Source organism: Nematolebias whitei, chromosome 6, assembly GCF_014905685.2.
Source record: "Nematolebias whitei isolate Nwh7 chromosome 6, NemWhi1, whole genome shotgun sequence".
NCBI lineage: Eukaryota > Metazoa > Chordata > Actinopteri > Cyprinodontiformes > Rivulidae > Nematolebias > Nematolebias whitei.
In genome coordinates this window covers 35,842,994-35,857,088 of record NC_056503.1, presented here as the reverse complement: position 1 = coordinate 35,857,088, position 14,095 = coordinate 35,842,994, and the positions used below count along the sequence as shown (strand labels likewise).

The window sequence follows — 14,095 nt, the reverse complement described above, 5'->3', positions numbered from 1 at the left end:
GGGCCACATAGAGACAAACGAGACAAACAACCATTCACTCTCTCATTCACACCTAGGGACAATTTAGAGTTACCAATCAGCCTAACATGCATGTTTTTGGTCTGTGGGAGGAAACCGGAGTACCCGGAGAAAACCCACGCATGCACGGAGAGAACATGCAAACTCCACCCAGAAAGGCTCCTGGACCGGGGTTTGAACCAGGAACCTGTTCGCTGAGAGGCAGCAGCTCTACCAGTTGCGCCACCGTGCTGCCGGAAATCCCTTCCTTGTTTGTTTATTCCCTTTTTTAATACAAGAATGGAATTCCTGATGGCATCACTCCAGATTAATACAATTTGAGTTTTAAAACAAGCACTCTTTAAAAAAAGTAATTTGGTGCCAGGTCAGGTGATAAACCACTTTTCAATAAACTATACTGAAGCTTTTGAGGTGGAGAATTTGAAAATACTAATAATCAGTGAAATATGTTGGATTGTATACCTGGATTACTGAGCATGGGCTTTGTTGTTTTAAACCAGTTTGACATGACTGTCGACAAGGAAGAGGGCCGGCAATGGAGGAGGGGGTGTGCCAAAGAGACCATCTTAGCACAAACATAACTGGTTTGTTCCACTTTGGAGTAAGCTGTTGGGGGAAGAATCAGTTTTGTGTTGTGTGTTTCTTTGACTGATGAAGCCTTCCAGGATCAAAGGCGAAACGTTTCAACACAAAAAAAATAAAAAAAATAAATAAACTGTCCAGATGACTTGACTGAAAAATGTTGGACTAATAATCAGCATTCAGAAACTCACCACTATGACTTTTTTTCCTAACACAGGTCACACATTTTAATGTCTGATTTCTGGCGATCACCTCAGGACCCCCCAGCCTGGTGCTACAGTATGTGAGCCACAGTGAGGCCTCGACCCCAACGCTGGGAACCACTGGCTTAGACAATACAAGATAAGTTATGCCTTGTTCTATTTAAGATGTTTTAAATGTATTTAGTAAACACAAATCACAGACAAACCATTTTCATATTAATATGCATTGTCATTTTAAAAACCTCGACAAAAATTCTGTTATTTTTTTTGTAATTTCACTTTAAACACTTTTGTTTTATTATTCTTGTAAAGTTTCTTTTGAACACTCAAAGTTCAGGCCGATTTTATTCATTCAACCTGCAGTCCTGCAGTTTTTCTTATCTTCCTTGATGTCGAATGAATGAATTTACCTTTTCAATCCAGCTTTTCCAATAACGCTGCCTTCCAGCACACGTTAATATCCTGAACTTATTCAACACCTTAAATGAACTTCGGCTGGTGTTCGGCCTGTGTCTGTTTAGTTGGCAGACAGCCTTATAATGGGTGTGAGACTGGATGGAGGAGCGATATTAAATCTAAAACTAACACTAGTTTATTATTTAAATCTGCAACCAAATCTTTTTACTGCTTAAATGATGCACGAGGTCATAAACACTTCATGAAAATAACTTTATAGCCCAGCAGCTGAGTCGCTGTCACCCTGCAGGAATGTCACTAAATGTGGCTCTTTAGGACGTAAAAATGCACATTTCATTTGAAATGAAGCCCAGGGGGGAGGGAGGCAGGTTCACAGTGGGCTTAGCCTAAGAGCAACTTTAAGGCAGGACGACAGGCTGTGGAGGTGAGTGAAACATTAATTTGGCCGCAGGTGGAAGGAGTTGTTCACTATGGGACATTAGATTGGGGCCTCGTCCTCAATAATGAGGATGTTGCTTCGATCAGTCGCAGTGAAGGAAGAGTTGAGTCGAACAGCAAAGCTCTGTCTTCATTTCAACTGTTACCTTTGGTCATGAGGTTTGAATCGTGGCCAAAAGAACAAGAGCCTGGATACAAGTTTAAGTTCAAGTTGTGTTTATTTCTCATATGCAAGGTAAACACAATGAAATGCTTAGGATGAGAAGAACCGATTTGACTCGCTAACAAATCAAAGAACAAAACAACACGAAAATACAAAAAAGCATGCAATAAGGGTACAAAAAAAAAAAGTACCAAAAAGTGAAAAAGTAATTAATGAAAATATTTACAATGTCCTAAAGAGAGATACTGAGCAACAACATGGTAGAATATAAAGGTGCAGCAGGATGAATTTGAACAAGTATTTTGAAGTAGTATATGAGCTAAAATGCACATGATATATATATATATATATATATACACACACACACACACACACACACGCACGCACACACACACATGCACACACACTCATATATTGTATATATATATATATATATATATATATATACTGCACATAATCAACATATACCACATATAGGTTATTGCACAGTTGCACAGGTAGTGTGACATTGAAATTGAATTATTAGTTAGTTATTGTCAGTTGTTCAGTGTTAGTTATTCAGAGTTCAGTAATATGACAGCTTGTGGTTAATAGCTTGTGGTTTAGTCTTTTTTTTACACGATGGTAGGCTCCCGTATCGTCCGCCTGAGGATAGTAGATGGAATAGTCCTTGTGCTGGCTGGGTGGGTGTGGTCTTTAATGATGCTGCGTGCTTCACGCAGACATCGACTGTGGTAGACGTCCCGGATGGTGTAGAGACTGCTACCAGTGATGTCCTCTGCTGTTTGCACCACCCTCTGTAGAGCTTTCTGACTGGTGCAGTTCCCGTACCACCCTGTGATGCAGCCTATCATCAGGCTCTCCATGGTGCACCTATAAAAGTTGATGAGGATGCTGGTCTTCGTACCAAACTTCTTTAGTCTTCTTAGGAAGTTGTCTATCTTTCTTGACCACAGTGTCTGTATGTAAAGTCCAGGACAATTCCTCTGTAATATGAACGCTGAGGAACTTGAAGCTGCTGACTTGCTCCACCTCAGCATTATTTTTGTTGAAGGTGGAGTGCTGGCCTCCATGATACAAGTGGCTGAAATGAGCGTTCTCAGCAGGGTCGGGCTCAGCCTTAAATATGGGGGTGAGCTTGGAGAAGATTTGCTGCTGCTTTGCATCAAAAAAAATGAGTTGAGGTGGTTCGGGCATCTGATTATGCCTCTAGACGCATCCTTTTACAAGTTTTTGGGGCATGTCTTGTTGAGGAGAGAGCCCGGGGCAGACCTCAGAACTCCCTGCAGGGAATGTCCTCTCTGACATAGGAACTTCTCAGAGTAGGAGTTGGAGAGAGTCGCTGGGGAGAGGGATGTCTGGGTGTCTCTCCTGGACTTCCTGCCTCTGTGGCCCAACCATAGATGAGCAGTGGAAATTAATTTACTGGTTTTATTTTAGTTTTCATAATTCAGATTAGATGTTCTTCAGTGTTAATGTACCAAACAGTAAAACAAATCCTAAGATTTATCATTCAAAATGATGCTAATAATATTAAAACTAGATATTTTCAGCATATATTCAATTTAAAACTAATGCATTTGCACCAGATTTGAGTGGTTCGATGCTCTGACTGTAAAACTTTATGGTTTTGCACTGCCACCTACTGTTCATTTTTCTTTAATAACCTAATTCTCAGCGGCACGTCCCTAATGTTCGAACAAAACACAAATAATTCAAACATGCTTTTTGGTTTTGTTTAATTTTGGACCATAAATAAATTATACATGTCATGTTTTGTGAATGTATGTTTGTCCAAAGGAACCTGGTTGACCTTAGAGACACAAGGGCGTTGATGTTCAGTCACTTTGTGTTCATGAAGAGGAGCATCTTCTGCTCTGCCGACCTTGTAATCGTTTTTAAGGCATCATTAATTAATCTAATTGGAGCCCTCAGCGCGGTCTTACAGGCACTAACCTGTCATAGGTCAATTTGTTTAAAATAAGAACTTTTTTTTTATAAAACATTAAAAATAACAGTTGAGTTACCTGAACCCTATACTGCATTAAATAACTGGTTACACTTTCATTTTCAACATTATTTTGTAACTTCTTATAGAAAATCAGTGCATGGTTACCATGGTTACCCCAGAAAACATAAAATAAACATTTTATTTCATTTAACAGCTAACAGAGATATGTTGTACAAAAGTCAGTAAGAAAATGAGAAAAAGAACGTCTGAGTTATGAATGCAACAGTGAAACGTGCACAGATGTGCAACAAAATGATAAATACGAGTAACTGTACCAAAGTTCAAGCTCAATAATACAGTGTTCAGTCAGGTCATCTGGACGGTTGCTTCTTTTTTTTTTTTTTGCTGAGATGTTTCGTCCTTCATCCAAAGGACTTCTTCAGTCTGAGGAGCCACAAACACACAAATAAACTGGAGTCCCACAAATACCACACTCCCCGTTACATTTATAGTAACCATACTTGGTTTGTTCTGTCTGTTCATGTTTGGGGATGTGCGGTTCTAACACGCACGTGCACTCACATGCACAGCAACAGTTGAAGGGAGAGGGGCAATGTGAGCATTTGTGAATTTCCACAACACTAAACACAAACTGCATGCACTGCATGTTGTTTTGTTTGAATATGGACATGGAAAAACATTTTTTTTTTAATATGTTGCATAGTTTGGTCAAATAAGAACTATTATAGTGCAGCATCCACGACCTAAACCTGCTCTGTACGTTTTTGAGGGGTTGTAAAATTTTGCACACCTTTATGCAGTAAAGATTTTATTTACCAGATTAACAAAACTCAAAGCTATCAAAGTATTACTGAAATTTAAACATGTGCAGCACTAAAATAAACTGTTTAACTTCATTTTTTTAATATAATTCGCTAACTGTGCTGTGCTTATCTAAATTAAAGGCCTATATTCTGTAAAGAAAGTGCATGTGCATGTGCACCACATGTGGTGCGAATGACAATAAATAAACCTTGACCTTGCCTGAAGTTTGTTGTGCCAAAGTTTAACATTTCCTTTGAGAAATGGCAAAGTTGTAGCTGACGTTGTTGTCTTTCTGCACACATCACCACAAGATGTCACACTCAGAGTATGTTTTGAACGACTAACAACTACCACATCCAGTTTTAGCTCTGTGTTTTCAAAAGTGACACATTTTTGTGTTGTTGTCAATTAATTTAGTTGTCGGCCATCTGGAATTGGGTTGACTCCAAATGTTAATCATTTGTAGATGTGCATCTAGTGATTACTTTCTGAAGGTTTCATTAAAATCTGTTTGGCGTTCATGAGATATTTCGCTAACAGACAAAAAGACAAGTTGAGTGCAGTAGCTACCACAGTTTTTAGCACTGATCTTACCAAATCTGTTAGATTTCAGAAAAGGTGTTCAGGGTTGATCTCAGCTACTACCATTCCTAATTGTATGTTAACTGTAAAACTGCACGAATTATTACCATTTTTATGTTTCTAATGGTCAGTTTGATGCGGTGGCGGCAATCTGGAATCAGGACAGATGGACACTAAAGGTTATCATTCAATTGTAGATTTAACCATTGATTACTTTTTGCAAGTTTCCATAAAACTTATCCAGCGGTTCATGGGATATTTTGCTAACAGACAAACATGGCTAGGTCCAAAAGTTAGTGCTTAAATTGTTAAGACTGATCTGCGCTGAGTAACTCTTAAGAGTATTTGTTGGCCCCCTGCATCATGAAGGACCCCACTCACCCAGCACACACACTTTTTGCCCTGCTCCCCTCAGGCAGGAGGTTGAGGAGCATTAAGTGTAGAACCACTAGACTGAGGAACAGCTTCTACCCTGGGGCTGTTAGACCCATGAATCTCTAACCAGAATAATCACTGTGGAACAATCACATCATGCTGCTGATCTGTTTCATGTTGCTGTGTTCATTCGTACTTATCTGCTCACAGAGACTCATGTTCGTGCTGCTGTTTGGCGTATTGTTTTTGTACTACTAGTGCTTAATGTATTTTTTGTTAACGTTTTTCTTAGTTCATATCTTAGATCTTATTACCGTTTTTCTTTTACACTTTATACTTTTGTTGGATGTAACTGGGACCCTGAGTACACAATTTCCACCAAGTACCACATGTGGTCGTATTGAATCCTTGTGGTTGAGCCTCAGCTACAACGTCACCATATTTCAGCACAATATCTATAAACTTGCCTGAATTAACGCCATGTTTGTGTTTTCAAAGGTCAAATGGCTGCGGCAGCCATCTTGGTTTGGGTCGACACCAAACACAAGTCAGTTGTGGACGTATAACAGATGATTACTTCCTGCAAGTTTCTTTGAGGTTTGTCTAGAGGTCCATGAGTTATTCTGCTAACAGACAGAAATGTCACAGAACATTTGAATTATACAAAAACAGGAGGATCACCAAAGGGCGAGGGTCAACACTTTCCCACGAGCTCTCAAGCGCTCATCTAAAGGGAGGAGTTTATTTTTCGGCTCCGCCCACCTGCCTGTAAGGCAGCGTTCAGGGCGACGCGCTCTCGCGCTGCTACTCGTCTCTATGGAAACTCGTCGACGGCAACATCCCGCCGTGTGTTCTGACCCCATCCTCATACCTCTCTGATGTGCCGAGCGCGTGCAGCTGGTGCCAACAAACGACACCCAGCAAGATGGCGATTGTGAGGCTCCTCGTTTGTTTTGTGTTGTACGCCATCCTGGGTGAGTTCTTCTTCTCTGTCCCGCTCTCCCCGCAACAAATCTGCGGTAACGAAGACGTTGCGGTTGCGTCTGTTAAACCAGAACCGAGCCGTTGTCGGGGCTAACGCGACACGTTAGCTTGACACGAACGGGCTGAGAAAACACAGGCTCAATATGTTGCCTCGTTTTGTTTTATGAGCGGCTTTACTATCAGCAAGAGGATTTTTTTCACACACACACACAAAAAAAAAAGATATAATTGTTATTTCGACCGTTAAATTTAGCTAACACTACACCGCTGCATTTGTTGCTTTAAAATATGTTAGCGCTTGTGTTTGTCTCTCTGTGGGGCGACTATCAGAGGAAATGTCCACAATAAATGTACATTTATGTTAATTTAAAAGCATTAATAAGCCGTGACCTGTGGGGGGGTCAGGCCTGCATTTCATGTGCTTCTTGCTTACAGTCTTAAAAATTTTGCTGAATTAATTATCCGACACAAAACTGGCTCAGATGAGCTCACTTGAGTCCTGTTTTAGTTCTGACCTTTCCTTGTCACTGAATGACAGGGTCAACGCAATAAAGATTGAATAAATTTGGACATTCCAGCTGAAATGAGCAGAATGAGAGTTTCCATGTAGGCTAAGAGTTGAAACTATGTCCTAAATGACTGCAGTTTAAACTGTAATGCCCAAAGACAACACAAACAAAGTGGTTTGTTTTTAGTGTAAGCATCATCGTCTCCCCCCCAAAAATCAACGTTTCTATTCATGTGATCAAATCTGCAATGGTTTTGTAATGATTAGAAAATCAAATAAGCCCGTTAGAGATGATTTAAGTTTGCGTTGAAGATGTTCTATAAGATAAATGTGATGTTTGCGTCCACATCGTGCCGGTGAATGAAGAAAAACAGAAGTGCATCTACCAGAATGGCCAAAAAGTATCAGCATACTCGATATTAACTTCCTTTTTTATGGTTGTGGAAGCGCATACTTAAAGAGGTGGGGTAATTACATTTAAAACTAAACAAAAATTCAATTAAATGTGTTATTTAATTTACCCGCCTAAGGTCTGAGCCCTAATTATAGACTGTTTTTTCATTTGAATGAAGAAGACGAAGCAGAATGAATGTCTGGTTTGTTCCTGCGGCACCTGAATGACACGTAAAGCTGAATTATATGTTTTGCTTTAATGAATTAAACTACAGTTGTGCTCTTGCTGTGTTCTGTTAGGATGAAATCGATCTTTCCGTGCGTCTTTTAACTTTCTGTTTCACTTTAGCAGCTTTTTCAACATAAATGTTTGTTTGCAACTAATATTTAGTTTGTAAATTTATGTTGATTAGTTTAGCAACTTGTGAGATTTATTTTATATTCATATGCACATAAGAACATAAAAGGCATGTCTTAATTTCTTTAAATCAGGTATTTTTCATTTAAAGTCCTACGAGACAGAAGCGCAGACAGACGCCAAAACCAGAGAGTTTTAAGTTTTATTTCTTTTTAAATGTTTTAACTGATGAATGTTCTGTCATCAGACTAATAGAACTCTTCAGAGCTCCATTAAATGATGACAACGCAGATGTTCTCCCCATGTTCTCTAAAATAACAAGCTGGAATTAGAACTGCGGTGACACTCGGTTCTCTCTTGGGCCTCACCAGGACTCTGCAGAGATAAAACAATCTGGGTTTCATTTCTCGGCTCCCGCAGAGATGTTTCCTCCACCCGCGTCTTATTTGTCGTCCCTGATGATTCAGGAAAAGTAACACAAGGCCAAAGTAGAGTCCACGTGTCTCTTCCTTACATTTCCCTCCAGCTCCAACGACAGCACAGCTATCTGGGTGTAATCAACTGGAAGGGTTTTGACACTGTCACCCCACTCTGCCGTGAATCCCAGCGGTCCCGGCTCCTTCGACATATTTGCAGCGACAGCACTGGAATGTCTGGGAACGCGTCTTTTTATAGATGCATTGGATCAACGACTTTTGTTGCGAGGATAGGGACTGCTGGTTTGTTTTCAGACTCGGCACATAAGAGGATTGCAGAACTTGGCCATTTAAAAAGCTGGAGCCTCTTTGAAGCGGACCACAGACCCATTTTGATCATGCGTTACAATAGGAGGGAGATTAAAACCAGGCCGTGTTTTGCTTTCCGACGAGCGCCGAGATTATTTTTGCGAATCAGAAATATAGACTCCTCTTCAGCCGTGTCACGGTGGGGGAACAAAGGGTTTTTGTTTGAACGCTTTTATTCTAAGCTTGCATCAGTAATCAGCCACATATCGTCTGGTTAATTGATGGGGTTAGGCTTTCCCACGGCCTACATTTTAGCATTCATTTGGGAATTGATGAGAAAAGCTTTTAATGCGTTAATATTATGGAACTGGTCCACTCGTTTATATTGTGGCGTGATGTCGTGACGGGTCCAGTTATTGTGTCACACAAACAGGAAGGACTGAGAACTTAGATTTTTGGTTATGATTGGCAAAGCAGATCCTCCAGTGTTTTTTGGAAAACGCATCATCATACGCAGATGTGTTGCAACTGCAATTATAAAAGCTGCCGAGTTTTGTTATCGTAGTAGACCTAATTAAACCAGTCCTTGTGCTTTAGGTCCAAAGTGTCCAAAATGTGGCAGAAAGAAAATCTAAACCCTCCAGAATGAGGATTTGTGGAGGGAGCTGTTGATGAATGAAGCCTCCTTGTGTTTCACAGGATGTCCAGTCACAGCTGTGGTAAAAATAGACCCAAACGTTCAGGGTGGGAAAGTCAGCAGCCGCGACGGAAACAGAGACCTGGGAGTCAGATCTCATCAGTGTCCTCAGCTCTGTTTATCTGACCAGATCCTTTGGCAGGATCCGCGTTTCTTGATCTTCCGACTGAGCGTCGGCTCTAAACGAGCGTCCCCTTGTCGTCCGCGGCACATCTCAGGGTCACTCATCATGCTAACGAGGCCCCTCTGAATAAATACCTCTGCGTGCACGAGGCCTCGGGCAAACGGGCATGTCTTGTTGTGTTCGGGAGCTGCTCGTTGATTATTATTGTCTTATTTCTGTCCTCGTTTTATCCCTTTGTAACATCCCCACTGGGAGCAGGAATGCCTTCATTACTCGGCATGGGGGCTATTATTTGTACGTCTACCATCCAATTACTGCATTTGGATGTAGCCTAGACAAAGGGACGTTGAGTGCAGAGTAGTAGTCGGCACAATACTAATTTATCTCAAGACGGTTTCAAACAGAAGCGCTGCATAGTAATTTTCAGATTTCCCTAATTTGAAGTTCCTCTACATGCTCCTCTTCACAAAATTCACCCGTTTTCCACTTGAATCCTCCTTCGGCTGGTCCAGTTTTGACTAAACCTGTGAAATGTGCCACTTGCCATTAAAGGCTGACATTTATGAAATAACTCTGAATGCTCTGAGCCGTTCAGTCACACGTTAAAATAATTTAAATATCACGTGTTTGTGCCAGAGGGGAACCTTGACGGTGGATTAAACACCCAACATAAAGTTATTTTGGGTTTCCGTTTGATTTGTAAAAGTTGTGTAAACGTCTGCACAGATAAGAAAGTCCTTCCATCAAACTAAGCACTTCTGTTAAAATAAATAGAATAAAAATTTAGATTTTCCTTTGCAGGTCCGCAGCTTTTCAGACAACATGCTAACAACAAAGTGCATTAACTGCAAACTCCTTCAGCAGAACCGTCGCTCCTTTTTGAATGACGTGTGTGTTTTTGTTCACAAAGGTTGATGCACGGGAATTATTTTTCATGGAAACAGAACGGGACTTCTCTGCTCTGACGCGACTCATCGATCAGCTCCAGATGTTCCTCGTGTTATTAAAAGCCCAAAGGAAGCAGATTGCTGACTGTCACGTCCTTTAATCAGAAATAAAGCGTTCCTTCCCACTTCGTCTCAGGCCTCATGCCTGTGAGTCTTCTTGGTACAAAGTTGAGAAGTTCAAATGTTGACTTTGTCAGTCTGTACCTTTAATATTTGCAGAACTCAATAATATAATTCAATATGGATCACGTGAAACTATTATTACTATGACAGAAATCATATGGTCTGTAGTTTTACTGCAGAACTAAAACTAAAGACTAAAGCTTGTTTGTATCACTGTTATTATTCACTTAAAGCAGAACCTTTTAACAAAAATGAACATTTTCAGTTTGTGTTCACTCTGTTGGATCAATACTCGATAACTTTTCTAAAGTGTTACTGTAAAATATCTAAGATGCATAAGTAAGTGATTGTTTCTAAATTATTCACACCGTTAAGATGCGTTTTTCTTCCGTACGTTTTCCGTCTCGTAACTCGCTCCGCACTTTTTGTGCTGTTCCAGCATCATGTATCAAAACGTTCGGCTCGTTCAGGACGTTCCTGCTATGACTGTCTGTATTGGTGCAGTTTTTAATTTTTGAAATATTTAGCTTTTCTGGCATGTTTTTCTCATTAAAACAAATGGAGCTCTCCAAATCTTTTAAACCATTTGTGCTTTAAAATATTTTACTGCTCATTTCAGCTTTCGTTCTGGTTCAGCTTCTTTCTGCTCATTTGAGCCTTTTTGCTCTTTATTTGAGCTTTTTCCTGCTCCTTTCATCTTATTTCTTCTAATTTCAGCATTTTTACTTTTTTTTTTAGCTTTTCAAACTCAGTTTACTCAGATTCAAAGAACTTTATTTAACCCAATCATTTCACTAACTCTAGCTTCTTTCTGCTTATTTCAGTCGTGTACTTGTTCAGCCTCTTTGTGCTAATGTCAGCTTTTTGTGCCTTTTTCAGCTACTTTCTACTTATTTTCTACTTATTTTGGCTGTTTTGCGTTCTATTAAGCATTTTTCTTCTAATTTCAGCTTTTTTGTGTTCCTTTTGTATTTTTTTATGCTAATTCAGGGTTATTACATTCCTTTCAGACTTTTTTTTGTTGTTGTTGATAATTGCAGCATGTTTGTGCTACTTTTAGCTTCTTTCTACTATTTTCAGTATATTTTGTTGATAATTTCAGCTCTTTTATGCTTCTTTCAGCTTCTATTTTCAGCTTTTGGTGTATTTCAAGTAAGCTTTAGCTTGTTCAGCAGCTTTCAGCAAAATTATTCTGCAACAAGCATATTTTTTATAGCAATAATTTAATTTTTAACACCATCCAATGAAACTGAATTTAATCCAGGGTCAGAATATTCTTGTTCCAGAAGCCCTCTCTGTGTGGTCCACGTGTTCATTAAACTTGTGTGTTTTAGCATCGGGCGTTCGTCTCCTTAAATATAAAAATAGGAAGTAATTACTGAGACGTTTTCACACTAAATCAGATCCCAAGACTCAGGGTCTCCTGGTTTATCAGTCTAATCCACTGGTTATTAGGCAACATGCCCGGTTAATGTCTGCTGACAGACTTGCTTGTGTTTGGACTCAGGATGACTCTACGTTTGTCCCTTCCTCCTCCCCCATCCACAGGCCACGTTCCATCATCGCTCGGGGTAATCCTCCGGACCACGGACAAGATTGTTTGGGCAAATGAGTTTGAGCGTAAGTTGCAGGAGAATCACTCTCACCAACTGTGTCGAAGAAGCTTTTATTTTCCTGATTTGCGCTCAGGTTCTGTTTCCTCCTCAGCCGTCGAACTGACCTGTCTGATAGAGTCCATCTCAACAAACAACCCTCGGATAGAATGGAAAAAGATAAAAAACGGCAACCCCAGTTACGTCTACTTTCAGAACAAGATCTCAGGTAAACCTCTAAGCAAGTCGTTAAAAACAAACATCCAACAGCTCACAAGTCTCAGAACCAAAACCCAGCTGGATGAAAACTTTAAAGAACTTTGCACCAAACGTCCTGGTCTGTAGTCGTGCTCTGGATGTCAATGAGCGATTGTAAAGTCTTTTTTTCTTCTTCTCTGTTTCTTTGAAAAAAGGGGACTTGGAGAACAGAGCTCAGCTCAGAGAGCCAGCCAACATTCTGATCTTCAACACGTCTCGAAAGGACACAGCAGAGTACCGCTGCGAGGTGGCCGCCATCGAAGATCAGAGGGACTTTGATGAGATTCTTATTAGTCTCGCAGTTAGAGGTACGAGCAGCAGATACATCACGAACTGCACCACAAAACACTTGAACTTTGTGTATTCTCTATATTTGAATCCCTGCTTTACTTTAGAAATATACAGAAGTCCTTCATGTTGAAGAATGCATATTTACAGTTTAAAGCAATAATTAAAGTACTTTTTCTTTACATGAGCGGTTAGAGGAGTGGGTCAATGTCCTCCTGTCCCGAAAACATGAAGCTCAACTGTTTGATGTTGCCAGGCAACCATTTGTTGCCTCGGGCCTTGCATGTGGGATAAGCAGTTTGACCGCTGGGATGAAAATCAGCAGAAGTCCTTGAAGTTTCTCTGTTTAGCAGCCAGGTTCAGTGAAGAGGAAACTGTATTATGGTAGAAGTGTAAAACTTCTAAAACACACAAACCAAAGGAAATGACTGAGGCTTCAGATGTTTCTGCTTTTTAATTCCTGAAAAAGAGAAAAACATTCAGTGTCACTGATGGCGGAAAGAAGAGGGTTTGCTTTGTTCTCTTCAGGCTCTCGCCGCTGTCCGTTTGCTTCATCGGTCGGTGGGAAACTTGGCATGGCGCTGCTCTGATCCATCACCACAGATCGGCTGACTGCTCACTTTAACGTGTTTAGACGCAGCCTCTCGAGCCGTCCTTGGCCCGTGCTCAGAGAAACCCCAAAGAATCAGTGTCAGCATTGTTTGCTGTAATGTAGCAGAAATACAGATGCCCATAACTCACTGATTTACAACCTTTCACCGACAGCCTCTGCCACCAACACACAGTGAGTGTCAGTGATGCTGAATGTCAGTCCTCTTGCACTTAGAGCACTCTTCTTATTTGAAAACATTCTTTCCATGTTGTCGAGCGAAAACCAGGAATTGGAAATTCTGTTTGTCCTTTCATATTGTGAGCATAACTAGAAAAATAAGTGAGGTTTTGACTTCCATTTAGGTGTGTGGCTGTATCTAGACATAAGAAAGGCTTCTTTCACTTAAAAATATGGTTTCCTCAACTAATTGGGGCGGTGATGATTAATCTATGTGGCCAAGGCCACCACACTTGGCTCCACCATTGCACCTGGTCGTGAATAAAATTGTTCCTCCACTCACCAGGTTCGTCACTGCACCACCTCCGAAAAATGTCTATATCTCTTCTTCACAGTGTACAGTAGTCCCTCGCTACTCCGGGTTCGTTTATTGCGGACTTGCTCTATCGCGGTTTTTCAAAATAAGATCGGACATGACACACAATTGGCTGATTGATGAGTGAGCCTCACAATTGCATGGAATTTTTATTTAAAATACATTATTTTAAATTATTTAGCACCTGCTGCACATTTGTGCAGCCCACGCTGCAGGATAAACTTCCTGCTGCAGCTGATCAGCTGTTCACTGTGCAGATTGGAGAAGTGGGCGTGGCCAAGAGTGCTTGCAGGTGGCTGAGTGCAGAGGAGGCAGAGAGCTGAAATCATGACATTCTGTGCTCTTTTAGAGCGTTTAGAGTTTAGAAACATTGTTTAAAATGTTGCAAGAGTGTGGGAA

General features: G+C 40.6%; 1 protein-coding gene across 1 annotated transcript in view; it reads left to right on the top strand.

Moving 5' to 3' along the window:
- The first annotated feature begins 6,373 nt into the window (after window positions 1-6,373).
- Window positions 6,374-14,095, top strand: part of jam3a (junctional adhesion molecule 3a) — a 14,993-nt gene continuing 7,271 nt past the window's right edge. Inside the window, exons 1-4 of the mRNA XM_037678230.1 lie at window positions 6,374-6,528; window positions 11,962-12,033; window positions 12,121-12,234; window positions 12,419-12,571. Of these exons, the coding sequence (XP_037534158.1) occupies window positions 6,480-6,528; window positions 11,962-12,033; window positions 12,121-12,234; window positions 12,419-12,571 (388 nt within the window). The 5' untranslated portion in view covers window positions 6,374-6,479. The remainder of the gene's footprint in view (window positions 6,529-11,961; window positions 12,034-12,120; window positions 12,235-12,418; window positions 12,572-14,095) is intronic.